We start from the raw sequence: 18810 nt of genomic DNA, 5'->3' as shown, positions 1-18810 counted from the left end.
CCCCTCAGAACTACTAACCTCCTCCTTACTGAGCACCTGCTCAATATTAAACATCACACATACATCTAAAGTTAAAAACGTAAAAAGGAAAGAGGGGTCCTCAAGTGAAAGCTGATCACACAACAGGCTAACAAAAGTTTACTACAATACCATAATGTTAATTCCCTTTCTCCCTCTCTTATTTTGTCTTTTAAAGCAAAAACTAACAGTTACTCCAATACTAGATGTCCTCCAAAAATGCCTTTTACATTCAATACTGACAAAGTTTACACACAGGTTTCATCTCAGGTTTAAGGTTAAGTATTTATGTAGTAGACATTAATTCTAAACACATTATTAATGAGTACTTTCTATAACATCTAAATATAGAATACAAAAATAACTTTCTAGACAGTGAAAATTCACCATTCTAAGCAACTTATTAAATCTTATTAAAACGACTACCAACAAAAAAGTTGAAAATTGTAAAAAACACTTACTTCATTCCCATGTTTTTGAAGGAATTCAATTTCCTGTTGTGTGAATGTTGTCATGGAGATGGATTTCACCCTGTGTGGTGGATTTAACCCTCGCCTGAAAGATAAAATATTTTACAGATTTACTATTACAAACTATAGTATTTTAAGAATTATGTATCAGATAATTCAAAACATTTTTAATTAGCACATTTAAACTTGGAACAGTGTTTTCATTCCATAAACTACAAATATTTAAAAGTTATCTTAAACTATTAATCCCCACAATAGATATGTCAATGTAAATTTAGTCAGACCCACACTAAATAATATATTTAAAGATAAATTCAAGTAACCACCTAGTTAGAAGCAAACAGTACCTGTAACACATGAGATTCTTGGAAACACAAATATTGCTTTAGTGTATGTCTGATGGAAGGAGAATAATATATATATGACGGGCTCAATGGTAAAGAATTCAAAGTTATTATTTAAATATTTTCATATTTCCTAAGAAAGTGACAATGATATGTCAGGTTTGGACGTTATCTGTTTCACATTTCGAAGTGGAGAAACGTTAAGTTAGGTTTTGTTGTTTTGCTTTAAGTTTTAAACTAATAAATTACTTTCCTTCCAGCTCTTGGTAAGTCATAAAATACAGATATGAAGATTGCACAGTAGGAGAAACTGAACACAGCAATTTCATCCTAGTAAAACTTCCAAACTTAACTATAAAGAAACAACTACCATATGAATTACTTTCAAGTACCTTTACAACTAGCAATCACAAATTAAGGCTTTAACGATATCATCTAAATTTCCAAAAGTGAAAATTTAGCAAAGTCATTATTATTCCTTTAAAGCAGGACATTTTGTTTTCCAATTCATCTGTATTATGAGAATAAGACTAAATTCATCATATTCACAGCTTATTCATTTATGATATTTACCCTAACAAGTCCTATCTTGTTCCAAAACAATTTAAAAAGGAATTAACTTATTACTGTTCTCTCAGATTCCTCTGCTCCCTCCCTCACATTTAGCATCTCTGTCTCTCCTTATTCCCTAATACTGCCTCCTTGTTCCAGCCAACCCTCTACCCTTCCATCTCCCTTATAGTATCCTTTCAATAAAAAAAGCAAAGGAATAACTTTCTAACAAGGAAATGTCAAACACTGCTACAAGGGTGTATGTTTGAATAAGCAAGTTTGGAGCAATGAATTATATCCCTGTACTTCTCAAATCATCAAATGAGGGAACCCCCTGACTCTTAAAGTTACATGCAGATGTAATCTCATGAAAGCACTGCACTGTATAGCTTACTCTCTCATACATCTCAAGGCCCTACCATACCACAATGTTCATTTTTGCATAGAGAAGGTATTCATATTACTTAAATAAGTGAACAAATTTTCTCACTTATGAAACAAACAAAACCATAACATACTCATAACCACAATATGACAGGACATTTTCCCACTTAACAAGAAGACCTATTACAGAGCTTCTTTAAATGCGCTCTCTCAGTGCACTTAAAATAAGATTCAATTTACAAAACTGGTAGACACAATTTTGCAAGGCCAGATTACTTACATAAATTGAGTAACTCCAAGGAAATTTTACATTTGTTCATATTGGTTTCTCTAATTACTCTTTTATATTTCATTAATTCTGGTAGATTAAGTGTATTTTCAGTGCAAAATTTTTCCCTTTTTTAGCTTCCAAAAGCTTTGTATGTGGATATAACATGACTATAAAATAGTTCGGTAAAAAAATAGAAGGCTGGGCTTCCCTGGTGGCGCAGTGGTTGAGGGTCTGCCTGCGGATGCAGGGGACGCAGATTCGTGCCCTGGTCCGGGAAGATCCCACATGCCACGGAGCAGCTGGGCCCGTGAGCCATGGCTGCTGAGCCTGCGCATCCGGAGCCTGTGCTCCACAACGAGAGAGGCCAGAACAGTGAGAGGCCCGCGTACGGCATGCATGCATGCATGCATGCATGCATGAATAAATAAATAAATAAATAAATAAATAAATAAATAAATATGGAAGGCTGACTCTATCAATTTCTTAAGAAGAATGCAGACTGATGAGGCTGTAGTAAAAAATGTAGTCTCATACACTGACGACAGTAGGATAAATTCACCAACCTGTGAATAACCTTATTCATGTGTTTTGACCCAGTAATAAACTTTTAGGAATCTATTCTAAAGAAGGAATCTGAAACTTAACTACGTACAAGATGTTCATCAAACATCACTCATACTAAAAAAAATAATAATAACAAACACTTCATTATCAAAGGGGAAGTGATTAAGCGACAATAAAACTGTACAACTATGCATACTTATGCTTGGTTTTTTTAAAGATGAAAATTATATAGTATTCTCAAAACTACATTAAAAATATCTGCAAAGAAAACAAACTAAATACCCCAAAATGTTAACAGTCTTTGCTTATAGATTATGGCACTGAATGATTTTTTTTTCTATTTATAATTTTCTATTCTCTCCATGTTTTCCACAATGAAAACTTGTTACTTATTCTGTAACAGAAAAAAAAATTGCAAGAAATAATAAACAATTCAATTAACTAGTAGTAGTCAAAAAATTTGGACTTTTAGTCCTGGCTTTATGGATGTGAATGTCTGTGCTGAAGAATTACAGAAAGAAAATGAAAGAACAGTTCTTAAGGCTTTCTTTCAGTTTTTCTAAAAAACCTGGAAAACTTTCCTCCCAAATATAGCCACCAGCATCAACAATTTATCTTTACCTCATTTCTCTAAATCAGGCACTACCGACATATTGGGCAAGAGAATTCTTTACCGTGAGGGGGCTGTCCTGTGCACTGTAGGAGGTAGGGCAGCATCCCTGGCCTCTACCCACTAAATGCCAGAAGCATGCCCAAGCCAGTAGGAATGATGGAAAACGTTTCAAGATACTGATAAATGTCCCTCAGAGGTGTGGGATGGGACAGCAGAGTCCTTCTACTTGAGAACCACTGCTCTAAATATACCAAATATGTTAACTACCAAGTGAAGAAAGAAGCAGAATTCCTTTGGATCACTACTGAGATATAAATTCTACCTAGGTTCAGTCTTCTACACAACATTATACACATTTACCTCACATACAACAAAAAACTTAAATTTTCCCATAAATTTACTATTTCCAGAATAACAGAAAATAGAAACCCTTAGAAGAGATTAAGGAAAGTGTCCACAAAAGGGAACCATACGATGTCAAGCACACTTACACAAATTGGTAGGCAAAATATAATTTAATAAGACAGAAGAAAATTAATATTTTTAAAGTAACCTAGATTGGCACTTTGCATATCTAATCTCAATAATTTCTACTTACAATAGTATAGCAGACTAGATATTTTGAAAGGTTCCTCTGCTAAAATATGATACCCCATAAATTATTTTAAAAAAGAAAAAAACCCTAATTGTTAACATTTCTAGAAAGTAAGGGGGCTCTCAAAGAATTCCCCCTTCCCGAAAGAAGAAAAAAGACCAAAAAAAAAAAAAAGAGTGAGCTAAACCAGAAGAGTGGCCCATGTCATACAAAAAAATTCAGTGTTGCTCAGAAGGCAAATACCAACAATAACTAAGACAAGATGAGAGGTAAACCTGAAATATCCCTGTTAAACCCAAGACCCTGGATGGAGAATTAAGTAGCTTCAAGATGGTAGTATCCCTAGATCGCAGGAGAAGAATATACAAATCCTCTCAAGAGAAATGCATTTCTGGGCTCCCCTGGTGGCGCAGTGGTTGAGAGTCCTCCTGCCAATGCAGGGGACATGGGTTCATGCCCCGGTCCGGGAAGATCCCACATGCCGCGGAGCGGCTAGGCCCGTGAGCCATGGCCACTGAGCCTGCGCATCCAGAGCCTGTGCTCCACAACGGGAGAGGCCACAACAGTGAGAGGCCCACATACCACAAAAAAAAAAAAAGAGAAATCATTTCTAATTTATAAATTATGCTATCAGGATTTGGAAATATTAATTTCAATAAAAGATGAGATTATAATAAAAATCATCACACAACAACAAAACAAACCACTGAGCTTGAGTCAGTAGAAACAAAAGCTTTATGCCACCTCTTCCCAAGACTTTAGCCATTGGATTTATCAAATACAAAATACAAAGTAAATACAGCATGTAGGAAATGTTAAAACAAACAAAAGATGGAATAAAAATGAACAGGAAATGTGTAATAATCAGAATAACAGTTAAATTTAAAAGTCAGAACTTTCAGAAATGAAAAATTATAAATGTGGAAATTAAAAATTCAACAAATTAGTTAAAGAGCAGATGAGACACACCAAAAGAGAGATTTGGTGAATTAGAAATAAGAAATAACCCAGAAAGCAGCACAGATACTTCAGGAGACAGAAAAAAGCAAGTGTTTTCAGAAAAGGAAAAAACACGGGGGTGGGGGGCTATTCTTGCTTTTGAGAGACAGAATTGAAAGAATGAAGGAGAGGCAATATTTGAAGAGCTAACGGCTGAGATTTTTTGAAATCCAATGAAAGTCATGCGTCTACAGATATAGGAAGCACAGCTTATCAAAATCAGGACAAATAAAATTCACACTTAGAAACATTTGGGTGAAACTTCAAAGATAAACAGAATATCTTAAAAGCACTCAGAAAGAAAAGACAAAGGAAACAAAATCTGACTGAAAGACTTTTCAATGGAAACCAGAAAATAGTGCAATATTATCTTTAAGTAGTTAAAAAAAAAAGTTGCAAACTCAGCAAAAATATCTTTGAAGTCTAACATCAAAATGACATTTCCAGATAAACAAAAAACGGAGTTTACCCCCAGGAGATCTTCCCCAGTTGGCTCTCTGTGTCCCTGGGCTCTACATCCAGGAATTCAACCAACTGCCGGTCAGAAACACTGGGGGAAAAAAATTCCAGAAAGTTCCAAAAAGCAAAATTGGAATTTGCCATGTGCCCAGCAACTATTTACACAGTATTCACATTGTATTCACACCTATTTGCATAGCATTTACATTGTACTTATGATCATTTACATAGCATTTACATTTTATTAGGTATTGTAAGTAATTAGAGATGATTTAAACTAAACAGGAGCATGTGTATAGGTCATATGCATCTTATATAAGGGACTTGAGCATCATCAGATTTTGGTATCTGTGGGGCATCCTGGAACCAATCCCCCATGGATACTAAGGGATGACTGTATATACTTTAAGAAGAAAAATAACCCCAAGAAGGTCATGCGATGCAAAGGGGTGAGCAAAAAAACTGGGAAACACATTGGCAAATCTAAACAAATAGCATCTGATTTCAAAATATCCTACGTATGGTGGAGGGGAGGGGGCAAATTTAACATTTTACCAAAAATAGCACTTAAGTGAGAGTACTTTGTATTTTTAAAGACTTTGTATTATTAGGGGAAGGTTAAAATACTGATTAACTCTAGAATGTTACGATGGATAATAAAATTTCAACAGTGACCATAAAATAACAGAATTTACAGCTTCCTAACCAGTATAAAGGGGAAATCAAATCAAAACAACCAAAAACACTGTCTTTTTTAAAAAAAATTAAACATACACTTACCATAAGACCTAACAATTCCAATCCTAGGTATTTACCCAGGTGAAATGAAAACTTGTGTTCACCAAAAAATCTGTATATAAATAACTGTTTGAAACAACTGGATTGTTTCATATGTATCAAAAACTGGAAACAATCCAAGTGTCCCTCAAATGAGGAATGGGTATACTCCCAAGCAATGAAATACTACTCAGCAATAAGGAGAAATGGACTACTAGAATATGTATTGGGTGTGCCAAAAAGTGCCTTCGGTTTTTTAAGTAAAAATAAAAGACACATTTTTCATTTTCACCAAGAACTTTATTGAACAACGTATTCACCCTTTTGTTCCACTACCTTCTGTCATTTTTCAGGCAACTTTGTAATTCCATCTGCCCAAAACTTTTTATCTTTTTGAGCAAAGAACTGTTCCAAGTGCCTTTTACAGTCTTCCAGGGAATTGAATTTTGTTCCATTAAGAGAATTCTGTAAAGACCGAAATAAATGGAAATCCGAAGGTGCAATGTCTGCTGAATACGATGGATGAATCAGAACTTCCCAGCCAAGCTGTAACAGTTTTTGCCTGGTCATCAAAGAAACATGCAGTCTTGTATTATCCTGATGAAAGATTAGGCGTTTTCTGTTGACTAATTCTGGACGCTTTTTGTCGAGTGCCGCTTTCAGTTGGTCTAACTGGGATCAGTACTTGTTGGAATTAACCGTTAGGTTTTCCAGAAGGAGCTCATAATAGAGGACTCATTTCCAATCCCACCATATACACAACGTCACCTTCTCTGGAATGAAGACTGGCCTTTGGTGTGGTTGGTGGTGGTTCATTTCGCTTGCCCCACGATCTCTTCCATTCCACATTGTTGTACAGTATCCAATTTTCATCACCAGTCACAATGTGTTTTAAAAACGGAATGTTTTCATTACGTTTCAGTAGAGAATCGCATGTGGAAATATGGTCAAGAAGGTTTTTTTCACTTAACTTATGTGCAACCAAAACATCAAAGTGATTCATGTAACCAAGCTGGTGCATATGATTTTCAACGCTTGATGTGGATATTTTGAGTATGTCAGCCATCTCCTGCGTGGTATGTTGACTGTTCTCAATTATTGTTTTGATTTGATCACTATCAACTTCAACTGGTCTACCTGGCCATGGAGCATTGTCCAATGGAGAACTCTCCAGCACAAAACTTTGCAAACCACTTTTGACACGTTCTATCAGTCACAGCACCTTCTCCAACACTGAACAAATCTTTTTGTGTGTTTCAGTTGCATTTTTACCATTCTTGAAATAATAAAGCATAATATACCAAAAATGTTGATTTTTTCTTCCATTTTCAATATTAAAATGGCCAATTTTGATAAGTCTTTTTAACTGCATGCTGATATGATAGCTGCCACATACAATCTAACAAAATTGTTTCAAATGAAGTTAAAGACAACTAAGTTCTACTAGAGCCATCTTACGGAAAAAACAGAACAAACCTTTTGGCCCATCCAATAACAACTAACCTGAATTAATCTTAAAGGTATTATGCTGAGTGAAGAAGGTAACCTAAAAAGGTTATATACTGTATAAATGACATTCTCAGAAAGAAAAACTATAGTTGTTGGAGAATGGATCAGTAGAGGCCAGGGGTTAAGGAAAGACAAGGGTTAGAGAGTCTTGAGGGGTAACTGAACAGGCCCATTCCATGTTCTGATTGTGGTGGTAGTTACATGAATCTATACAGATGTTAAGACTCCTAAAATTACACAACAAAAAAGTTGATTTTAATGTATGTCAACTTAAGAGTCCATGTTACTATCTTACAGAAACCACAATTTTTACACAAACTAAAATTTTTTCATTGGCAGACTACCTTCTCCATCTACTAAATTTGATCACTTAAATGAATGAAATCCTCAATCAAATCTGAATTATTCATTTATCTAGTTATTTTCAAGATATATTCCTGGAAGCTGGTGCCACTTCCCCTTTTTTGCTAAGCCAAGTTTAGCTATCATGTGAATCCAGTGTTTATAAAACACTTTACTGTAATGACATTAGTCATAACTATTGGATGAAAGTGTTATTAGGCAAGTAACCCACATCATTTTCACAGTGCCAATATTGTTGAAGTTCCACCCATTCTGGATCCTAAAATACACGTTTTAAGTCTCCACTTCAGTGCAAAAGAATTTTTTTTAATGACTCATTTAATAACAGCAGTATTGATATTTTGAAAGCATGTTTGTCACTTAATTGGTTTCAAGAAGTTCCAAAGTCATCTACTGGTGGAGCCCAACATGCTTCTGCAGTATAATTAAGTCATATGCAGATTCCCAGGAGTTTTAGTTTTAACGACCACCACCCAGGTATGACTGCAACCAGATGGTGTGACTCATTCCATATGTCCACCAGTATGCTACTCTTAACTACGCCTCAAACAATCTTCCAAATAGCCATTTGTCAACTCAAATTACAATGTGTGCTAGATAAATAAGTAAGAAAGCTTATTTAGCTAGTTTTATTAATTGTTTTCCTCCTGCTGGGGGAAAAGCTGGTTAAAATATTTTACTAGGCTGTGGAAATTTAAGTGGTTGTTAATGCTGGCATAAAGTAATAAAGCTAATCTGGCATTTAAATCTACTCCAATCTTAGTTATTTAGTAAAAATATTATATACAATGTTTCATATTATAAAAATTATACATTTAAAATCTACAACAAATGGAAAATGCCTTTAACAGGTTATCAAAAATCTACAGACTTTTGATGCCAAGATATGTATGTATTATATAGTCCAGAATATTAGTTTATCCAGAACACAACTTTAAAACACTGAAAATACATACACACACACACACACACACACACACACACTCATGGTGCAAACTATAATTGTTATTTTGGGTTTTTTTTTTTTTTTTTTTTTTGCGGTAGGCGGGCCTCTCACTGTCGTGGCCTCTCCTGTTGCGGAGCACAGGCTCCGGACACGCAGGCCCAGCGGCCATGGCTCACGGGCCCAGCCGCTTCGCGGCATGTGGGATCTTCCCGGACCGGGGCACGAACCCGTATCCCCTGAGTCGGCAGGCAGACTCTCAACCGCTGCGCCACCAGGGAAGCCCGGGTTTTTGTTTTTGAAAGCCAGAAACACTACACTGTAAGGTCCTTGTAACATTTAGGGCAAGCACAAAAAAATAACATCCAAGTAACAATTTAAACCTAATTAAGGTATTCTTGCTAAAAGTGGACAAAACCCAGGAATGTCTTTACTACCTCTCTAAACTCTACTGAAATGATAGCAAAGGAATAAAAAAGCATTAACCCACAAAGAGAAGAACAGAGAACAAAGAAGGAACCCAAAGGCATACCAAAATCTAGAAAATTACCAGCAGTAACTGACTGTGTAGACTAAAGAAAGCCAAAACAGATGCTCCTGTAGAGGTGGGAGAAGCCAACTAAAGACGATTCCCACCACAGAACCCCTGGAAGATTCATGAAAGGAATCAAGCCACAAGTTGGGGGATTTACATAGGGTCAAAAATAGATTCCCAGTTTCCCTACTTCCATAAGACTACCCCTAAGAAGTCCTAGGCAGAAGTCTGAAGGAAAATCTGATCTGGAGAGGCTATACCAAATAGACTCTGGACTCAGGCACAGCTGAGGATCGCTACTGGGTACTATGCTAAGAAATGGAGGCTTATCTGAGACTCCACACACTGAATGATAATGAGCTCTATGCCCCCAGTTCCCTCCCTCAACTTGTGCCTAGAAGAATGACAGCCAGGTTTTTTTTATTCCCCAGTAAGAAGACTGGAGAAAAAATATCTATAAACTAGCCAAGCGTAAGTTTCCAATCCAACAAGTCCAAAATAAAGCCTAAAACATTGAACAAAAAGACCTATACCAAAATACTTCAATATAGGTTCAGAATAGTAGGGATAAAAAGATCATATATACTCCCAGAGAGGGAGTGGAAAATAGGGCACAAAGAATGAGTAGTAAGAATAGAATCAAACTTCTCAATAGCAGTACTGAAGGATTAAAGACAATTAAGCAGGACTTCCCTGGTAAGAGCAGTGGTTAAGAATCTGCCTGCCAATGCAGGGGACACAGGTTCGAGCCCTGGTCCGGGAAGATCCCACATGCCGCGGAGCAACTAAGCCCGTGAGCCACAACTACTGAGCCTGCGCTCTACAGCCTGTGCTCCACAACAAGAGAAGCCACTGCAATGAGAAGCCTGCGCACCGCCAACAAAGACCCAACGCAGCCAAACATTAATTAATTAATTAATTAAAGACAATTAAGCGATGCCTTAAAAATTCCAAGGGTAAAGTATTTTCACCTTTGTGAATGTGAGGGCAGAATAAGACACTTTCAGCCATGTAGCTCTCAAAAATGCTCTCCCATTAACCTTGAATCAGGAGGCTAATGGAAATGCGGGGGTCCTGGAAAAAGAGGTTGCAACACAGGTTAGGCACGAAGGGAATTTCCACAAGGAAGGCAGGAGAAAGTCCCAGGATGACAGCTGCGGAGCAGGCCTAGAGAGCAGCATTTCCAGACCAGAGGATGACAGAAGTACCCAGGAAAAAAAGAAAAAGTACCTGACATACCTGGTCATATTGAAAACAGTTATATACCTCAGCCAGAGATAATTTATCTGGGGATATATTAACGATACACACATGGAAAACAATGCAAGTGAAGAAACCTAGACAATTACAAACTTCAGGGGGAAAAGGTTGTACAAGAAAGAAAATGTAGTAGTAATATACTGTATGACTTAGCTGAGAACAGTAGGTACATAATGCAATAAGGTAAATACTAAATAGTGATGTAAGCAAAACTTGTGATGTTCTATTGAAGGAGCAGCTGCAGAGTACAGGTGGAGAGTGAGAGAAGTGTTAAGAGGCCAAAGCCTCATCTTCCCTCTTGTACAGGAGAGAAGTCAATAGATAAAAGCAAAAATTGAAGAATCAAAAACATAGCTGTAAGCATGCCAGCTAGAAATACTAAGATAAGCAAAGAGGAAAAGAACCAACCATCTATGGTAATCAGAAACAGAGAAAGGGAAGAGACGACGGCTGCTGCTCGCTATTAAGTCTTGGCCTTTTTAAAACTATGTGCATATATTCTTCTGATAAAAATTAAAATTCAATTAAAAACTAAACATAAAAAAGAATGGAAAATAAATGGTTCTTTCCCTTCAAAATCAAATTTAACTGACATATACGTAAGCTGGTTTCTTTGATGAAAAAACATTCCTAGAAAACATGAGGAATTTTTTAAATTTTAAATCCCTCCTATTTCAAAAATACCAAGTCTCTTTACTAGACACTAGCAATCTTTTTATAGAAGCACCTACTGAACACAACTGTTGCAAGTTAGAGCCACCAAGATTCACAGAGTAAGATAAAGGTTAGAAGAGAGAAATGGGGAAGTTTTCACATCTTCCCACATTATTAGTTCTGCTGATTTTCATACTTCCCCCATCAAAGATCTTGCAAAATTTAACCAAAAAGTGCGGGAAGAAAAGAATTTTTAGAATCTGACACTACAAGGAAAATTCCTCTTCCTTTTCTAAACATGTATGTTTCTCTGTAACTTCCATACCTGGTCTTGTATCTCCCCCTACAGAATAAACCTATTACCTCTTCCACATAAAGGCCTTAATTTACCCAAAGACAGTGACTACATGAACAGCTCCCCACCCTCACTCTCTAGTTTTTTCTTCTTTAAGCTAATAACACTTCTGTCCCTGCAAATATTCCTCTCATACAGAATTTCAAATCTCCTTATCCTAATCAACTTCCTTACACCACGCTCCAGTTTGTTAATTCATCTCTTAAAATAAGCAACTAGAATAAAAGCAAAGTGTAACTACGACTTCCCTCCCTCTAAAAAGCAGTTATGGTACCAATCAAAAAGAGACCATGTCTTACTCAGGAGTCTTTGGAAATATATGTTCTAACTTAAAAACAAACAAAAACTCATTCCCCATACATAGAACAATTCAAATAAGGTTCCCATCCCTCCTATAAGTTAATAAATTTCATTCTAATCACGTCCAATCAGGTGTCTTTAGGGCAACAGCTCTAATGTGTGAGGCTGTAAAGGATGTCACAAGGAACCTATTAACAAAGTACCCAAAGTTATGAATGATTTACTTTTTTAATATACATTAGAAGAACCCAAGGTTTATATTCCTAGATAATCATCGATTTGATCATGTGGATTGGGAAACGCATTACTGAGTGGAGGAAAAAACAGGAAGGGTAATGGCACCTAGTCCTGAATATCTCCACAGAAGCTTCTCAAGAATGTAAGTATTATGCATGTTGCAAAGAGAAGACTGAAAATTATCAGTCTGGGGATTTGCTTATTTTCCAAAGAGTGTACTGAAGTTAGATACAGAGGTTTCTAAAGAGGCAATAAATTTTAAATTAAGGTCCAGAGATCAGCAAGTTCCTTAAAAGAATGTTTTAATTCTTCTTATTTGTAATCCAACTCACAAAATTTTAATATAGATTTAATCTAGATAAATTGTACAACCACTACTTTGAAACTGACTAAAGATCAAAGTGTTTACAATCACACTGACCCAAATTCACAGACAAATGAGAGAAGAACAGATATGAACTTGATATAAAAATGCCTTGGTAGCAAGTTAAAAATGCCTTGGTACCTATGTGCCAAACTCAAAAAAATCAGTATCAGAACCAGTCAGCACCATATCCCATTACACTCACAATACACAACAACAGTTTCTAAATAAGTCAATGAACAGACATTTGAAGCTAACTAAAACTATTTAAAGAAAAGCATGACATAACTATAAAACAAAAATGGATGATACATCCATAAACTATCTGTCCTGCCTTTTAAAATCCAATGAAGTAAAATCCACCATTTAAATCCCTCAAATACAGAATTCACAACAATTTACAGCAAGCATTAAGAGTGTAAGCCACATTTTACAATTTAAAGTTGTGGAGAGTAACAGTACTTTCCTTATATGATTGTTACCAGAATAATGCCTGACACAGAGTGAGCACTCAGTAATTCTAACTAGTAGTTATTATTATCTTATTTTTCATTTCTTTAATTTTTGTATCCCCAACACATGTACTGGTGCCTGGACTTAATGAATATTTGTTTAAAAAGGAAAAAAAACCTCTGCACTTCACAATTGAAAAAGTATCAGTTTTCCCACTCACACTAAATTGAAGTTGTACTACACTGTCAAAATATCTCACTGAATGTAGCCATGTTAGAGTACTAAAAAAGTGAAAAGGGAATTAAGGATATAAATCACCGCCAACTGTGAGCTCATGTGGTACTGAATATTATAAACAGAGTTCCAAAAGGGTATTTGATTGCAATCCACTCAAATGCTAATGAGTGTATAAAAACAAATGCCTCTTTTCATCTGTCCAACTTTAAAGTCCAAATTCTTATAAGATTCACCAAAAGACTCAAAATGCACACAAAATTAATAGAGTATAAGTTACTATCTGTCTACATTTATCCTCCTGTGAAATTCCAGGTTTAAAGGCACTGTTCACATAAAAGGGCTGGTATTAAGTGGGGCACGGTGTTTCTCAAATGTTATTTTTTATTTTTATCTAAATTCTCTCTGAAAAATTTATGAATCATTTTTAAAGGATAGAACAATTCTCATATTATTTACTGATTACACAAATGCTAAAACTCTCCACAAAATAAATAATTTGGTCTAAACCTAGTCTTTAACTAAGTTCTTTAACATGAAGGTAATATTTTATGTTGGCTGTAATAGAATGCCATTCATAATTCTACATATTTCTGTAGACAGAAGCAGAAAGAGTGACAAATCAATCTGTTAGAACAACCCCATTCTACCTCAGTGACAGTTTAATACATCTATCTCAAGTCTATTTGAAAGTTTCACAATCGGAATTCAGTTACGTATTCTAAATAAGCATCGTACAAGCACAGAGTGCAGTCATCTGGAAAAAAAAAACAGGAAATAAAAGATCAGCTCTGAGTCTAGTAATATTAACAATAAGATACTTGTTCGATTTATTTAAACAAAGATACCGCTAAATATGTGATAAAAGGCATGTGACTATCCTAAATTTTTAAATTCATGATAGTAGATACCCTTTACTGTGTATCTGCATTTTTTAGGCACATCAAGGTTTCTGACCAGCAGCTAACATGACTCAGTTCATATATGTACATCCACTGTTTAGCCCCATACTCAAAAATAATATATGTTCATAAATATTCAATGAATTGTACCATTTAATCCTCAGAACAGCCTTAAGCTATGTATTATCATCTTTTATCACAAATAAAGAAACTGAGGCTGAGGGGATGGGTCCAGGCCAACCTACACATAGTGGCCTTAATACTTTGCCCTAAGTCACAAAGCTAGTGGCAGTGTCAAAATCTGACTTCAAAATTCATATTCTTTCAATTATACCATGGCATCTAAATAGCAAAGACATTATTATTAAACTCAATAGTTATATTATTCTTAAAGTATTTTCCAATATTATTGCTTTCCAAGGAAATAAATCCTCAGGAATTACTGTCCTTTCAATATTTCTGCAGCAGACCTTTGATTCAGGATCCATTCTTTCCTTCACAAGGATCCCAGATTTCTGATTTTGGGAACTCTATTTTGGAGATCCTTGTTGTTCCAATAATGTCATCATAGAATGCATCCAATGAGGGCACTGGTTCTACTTAGCCATATGACCTAAGCTAACCCAGACTGAATCACAACTTCTGGAAAAGTTGTAACAATGATATAAATTAAGGCAGTATGTAGCCCCAGGAGCTGGGAGCAGCCATCTTTGGATGAGGGAAATCGAGGTAACATCATTAACCACTGGATAAAGCCTTATTTAAAAACACACAATAAATTCCCCTCATATTTTCAAAGATTTTTTGATGTGGACCACTTTTTAAAGTCTTTATTGAATTTGTTACAATATTGCTTCCGCTTTATGTTTTGGTTTTTTGGCCTGGAGGCATGTGGGATCTTAGCTCCCTGAGCAGCGATCGAACCTGCATCCCCTACACCGAAAGGCGAAGTCTTAACCACTGGACCACCAGGGAAGTCCCTCCGCTCATATTTTTAAACCAACTTGAGTCAGGTTTTGAGTTACATCTAAAGAATCCAAACTGATAGATTTTTTTATAAAGCTGCTTCTCATTTCAGCATCTTTCACATATTGTTCCCTACTCATGGAATATCCTGTCCCCCTTGTTAATAATGCCCCTCATATATTGGGGAGCTATTGATATTACATATCTCAGGCATCATGTGAGATGTCATACATAAAATATCTCTAATATTAAAAACTAATCTACATCCCAAATGTATAAGGTAAACCTTATCCTCACCTTTTCATAGATGAGAAACTTCAAACTCAAAGAGACTGACATTGTCAGTACCACACAGTTAATAAGTGGAGCCAGGATTCAAAACCAGGTTTATCTAGCTCATAAGTATTTGTTCTTTCAACTACATGAAGCCACCTGCCATGTGGATCTTGTCTTTAAAGGTCTTTGCTCAGGCGTCAAATCTTCTGTGAAGCTTTCCCTATTCATTTACATATTTCAGAGACAGCTCAAAGATATGAAATATCACAGTATATCATAACTATGTTTACATACTTAGAATGCAAGCTCCTTAAGGATAGTGGGATCCAAGGAGGACCAGTGCCTCCCACAGTACATGACACAGGCCAAGTGAGCAATAAATATTTGTAGAATCACCACTAAACAGAGATATGGAGTCCTATCTGTTACAGGTTAAATTCCAATAAAATAAACAATTGTCATGTATAATGAGATATCCTTTCATATGTAATTGTTCGGAAATGTGACCTCTAGGAAGAAATTTGTAAATATTTTTCATATTACACATTTCCTGCAATAAAGTAAATTTATACTTGCAAATGGCTACACAGAAATGTCAGAAATCCAGAAGAGTAAATATATACATACTTTTCAAACTAAATACTTTAAATGTATCAAAAGACCTTGTGTTTAGTAAAAACACTGGCATATTTATTATGCACATAATAAAAGTATACTAAAAACAAACTGGACTACTGGCTTCATTTTAAAACCAAAAGTTGCCCACAAACTAAGTCTTTATTTGTAAATGAAAAGAATGAACCAGACTATCTCCTAAATACCACCTAGCTCTGGGATTGTGTTGTACTTCAATAACAACACTAATTATCAACTTCTCAGAGTGCTTTCTTGACTCTACAATCTAAAAGTAACCTCTCCGGCTTCCCTGGTGGCGCAGTGGTTAAGAATCCGCCTGCCAATGCAGGAGACACAGGTTCAAGCCCTGGTCTGGGAAGATACTGAGCCCTCGAGCCACAACTACTGAAGCCCGCACGCCTAGAGCACGCCTAGAGCCTGTGCTCCGCAACAAGAGAAGCCACCGCAATGAGAAGCCCAGGAGCTGCAACCAAGAGCAGACCCCGCTCGCCGCAACTAAAGAAAGCCCGCGCGCAGCCACGAAGACCCAACGCAGTCAAAAATAAAGTGAAATAAATTTTTAAAATATATATATATAAGTGACCTCTCAGAGAAGGTCTCTCCTATCATAGTATTTTAGTGCTTACTTGCCCCTGACATTTTTCTCATTTGATTACTTATGTGTTCCCATCTCCTCCACTAGAATGTAAGCACCAAGAGAACAAGGATTGTGCTCTAACCATCAGCACAGCCCAAGGTTTTACAAAGAACCTATAGGCACCCAATAAATGTTTGTTGAAGAAATAATAGTCATGGAAGAGTAATAATGCTTCTTTGCCCAACTTAAGAAGAAAACAAAACATAAACAAATCCTACTCTACCAGGCATACCTCGCATTTTCCAAGAATGAGTTTTCTCATATATCCATTGCCTCAGTATTACTCTTACAAAGCTTTTTGGGGGAGAAGTGGGGTACCAAATTACTTTATTTCAAAGAATGGTACAAGTGAAAGAACTTAAGTAGATGTCTGGTAGACCAAAGGTTATTCGAACATTTAGTAACCACCACTTCGTCAATAATTTACTGAATACAAAATAATTTAGCATATAAAAGCAACTTATTCAGTTCCAAAATCATCTGCAAACTCTCCAAAAGAAACCTTCAATCACAGTAACGAAAGTTTTATGAAAACGCAGCTTAATGGAGCCAAGAGGAAGAAATACAAACCATCCCAGTAATTCAAGACGGTGGTCTCCCTTTTTCTGAAACAACGCTGTCTTTCCATCTCTCCTCATTTCTGTACACAGCCAGGACACTTAGCTATTAACAGAGAAATCTTACAGATACCACCACCATATTTACAATGACACATCCCCGAGTCAATACCTTATTTCCTCTAAAACTTCCCCCAAACTCCTCAAGACTCTGCACCATAAAGCTAAAGCCCCGCAACCTCACGTCTGCTTTCTCTGCCTCCCTCTCCCGCAATTAATCTTCTCTAACTTTTCCCTTGGGAATCACATCTCTACCATCAAGACATTTTAATCCCGCTACTATTCCTAAGTGCCGGCTTGCTCGCACAGACCTAGGTACTCTCGACCCGAGGAAAAAAAGCCCAAGCTAAGCGTCCCTGCTCTCTCCCACCCCAGGTTCTCCCCCACCCCCCAACGGCGCCCGGCAGGTGTATTGCTCGGGACCGCCGCGCCCCGGCGGAGAGGCGGGGCACACAAAGGACCCGCACGGCCCTCCCCAGCCTCCTCCCGTCTTTCCCCTGCAGTCCCGTCGGGTCAGCGCCCGGGACAGCCGAGGCCCGAGGGAAGCGGCGCCGGCTCCGCGGGGACCAGAGATGCTCACGCCGGACGCCCCCCACCCCCGAACCCCAACCCCGCCCACGCCCCACCCATAAAGGCTGCCCCGGGCCTGGACCCTCGCCCGGCGAAATCGAAAGCGCATCCCCAGCCCGGCGGCAAGGGCCCAGCGCATCCCGGCCCCTGGCCTCGACCGCCCCGCCCCGCGAGCCCGCCCCCCTACCGCCGCCGCCGGCCGGACCGCCGCAGGACCCCCACCCAGCCGCCCGCTGCCCACGCCCGGGGAAGGGCCCCCCGCCCGCCCGGCGGCCCCGCACTCACAGGCTGCCGGAACAGGAGGTACAGACGAAGGAGCCGACCGTCATGTTCACGTAGGTGGGGCCGCGCTGGTCGCAGTCGAAGCACTTTCGGTTGTGCGGGAGGCCGGTCATGTCCCGCAGCATCTTCAGGTGCTTCTCCTCCTGCTTCCGCTTCGCGCTGGCCGCCATGGCTGCGGCGCCGAGAGAGGAGGCCGGCAGGGCCGGGAGCCGGGCGGCGCTGCGCCGGGGACCCGCGGTCCCACCGGCCGCCCTGGCCGCGGCCGCCGCCCTCCGTCAGCGCGCGCCGCCCGCGCCGGACCCGGCCGCCGCGGCGGGACTCGACTGGGCTGGGCGCGGCGCGGACGCTGCAGAGCTCGGGCTGACGGGCCACACCAACCGGCCCAGCTGGGACAGCCGCCCCCGCCGCCGCCGCCGCCGCCGCCGCCGCCGCCGCCGCCGCCGCCGCCGCCTCCGCCACCTTCCCGACTTCTCCTGAGGGGAAAAGACGAGGAAGGAGGACGGCAAGAGGAAGCCCGCCCCAGGCGGCCGGAGGCCAAGTGTCGGCCGGCGCCCTCTGCTGGCCAGGAGGAGTTACTGCGGCCACGCTTACAGGGCTAAGCGCATTACTTGGGTTACCTTTCCCCTCTGCCTAAAGCTCTCCAAGGGCTGCCCACTGCTTTGGGGATAATT

At 38.7% G+C, this 18810-nt stretch overlaps 1 protein-coding gene across 7 annotated transcripts in view; it reads right to left on the bottom strand.

The window, feature by feature from the left end:
• AGFG1 (ArfGAP with FG repeats 1) overlaps window positions 1-18413 on the bottom strand; it is a 71860-nt gene extending 53447 nt beyond the window's left edge. For 4 of the 7 annotated variants that reach the window (XM_081242462.1, XM_081242463.1, XM_081242466.1 and 1 more), the window contains exons 1-2: window positions 18143-18410; window positions 480-573 (exon numbers count right to left, since the gene is read on the bottom strand). In XM_081242462.1, coding sequence (XP_081098588.1) covers window positions 480-573; window positions 18143-18309 — 261 coding nt within the window. In that variant the 5' untranslated portion in view covers window positions 18310-18410. Of the gene's footprint in view, window positions 1-479; window positions 574-17240; window positions 17505-18142 lie in introns of those variants that run through there. The other 3 variants (XM_081242468.1, XM_081242464.1, XM_081242465.1) reach the window with 3 other exon arrangements.
• Window positions 18414-18810: the final 397 nt, after the last annotated feature.

The sequence above is a fragment of the Mesoplodon bidens genome (genome assembly GCF_964165515.1).
Source record: "Mesoplodon bidens genome assembly, chromosome: 8".
In the NCBI taxonomy this organism is placed as follows: domain Eukaryota; kingdom Metazoa; phylum Chordata; class Mammalia; order Artiodactyla; family Ziphiidae; genus Mesoplodon; species Mesoplodon bidens.
The sequence above is the reverse complement of the archived record's forward strand: the minus strand, read 5'-3'. Positions and strand labels throughout refer to the sequence as shown.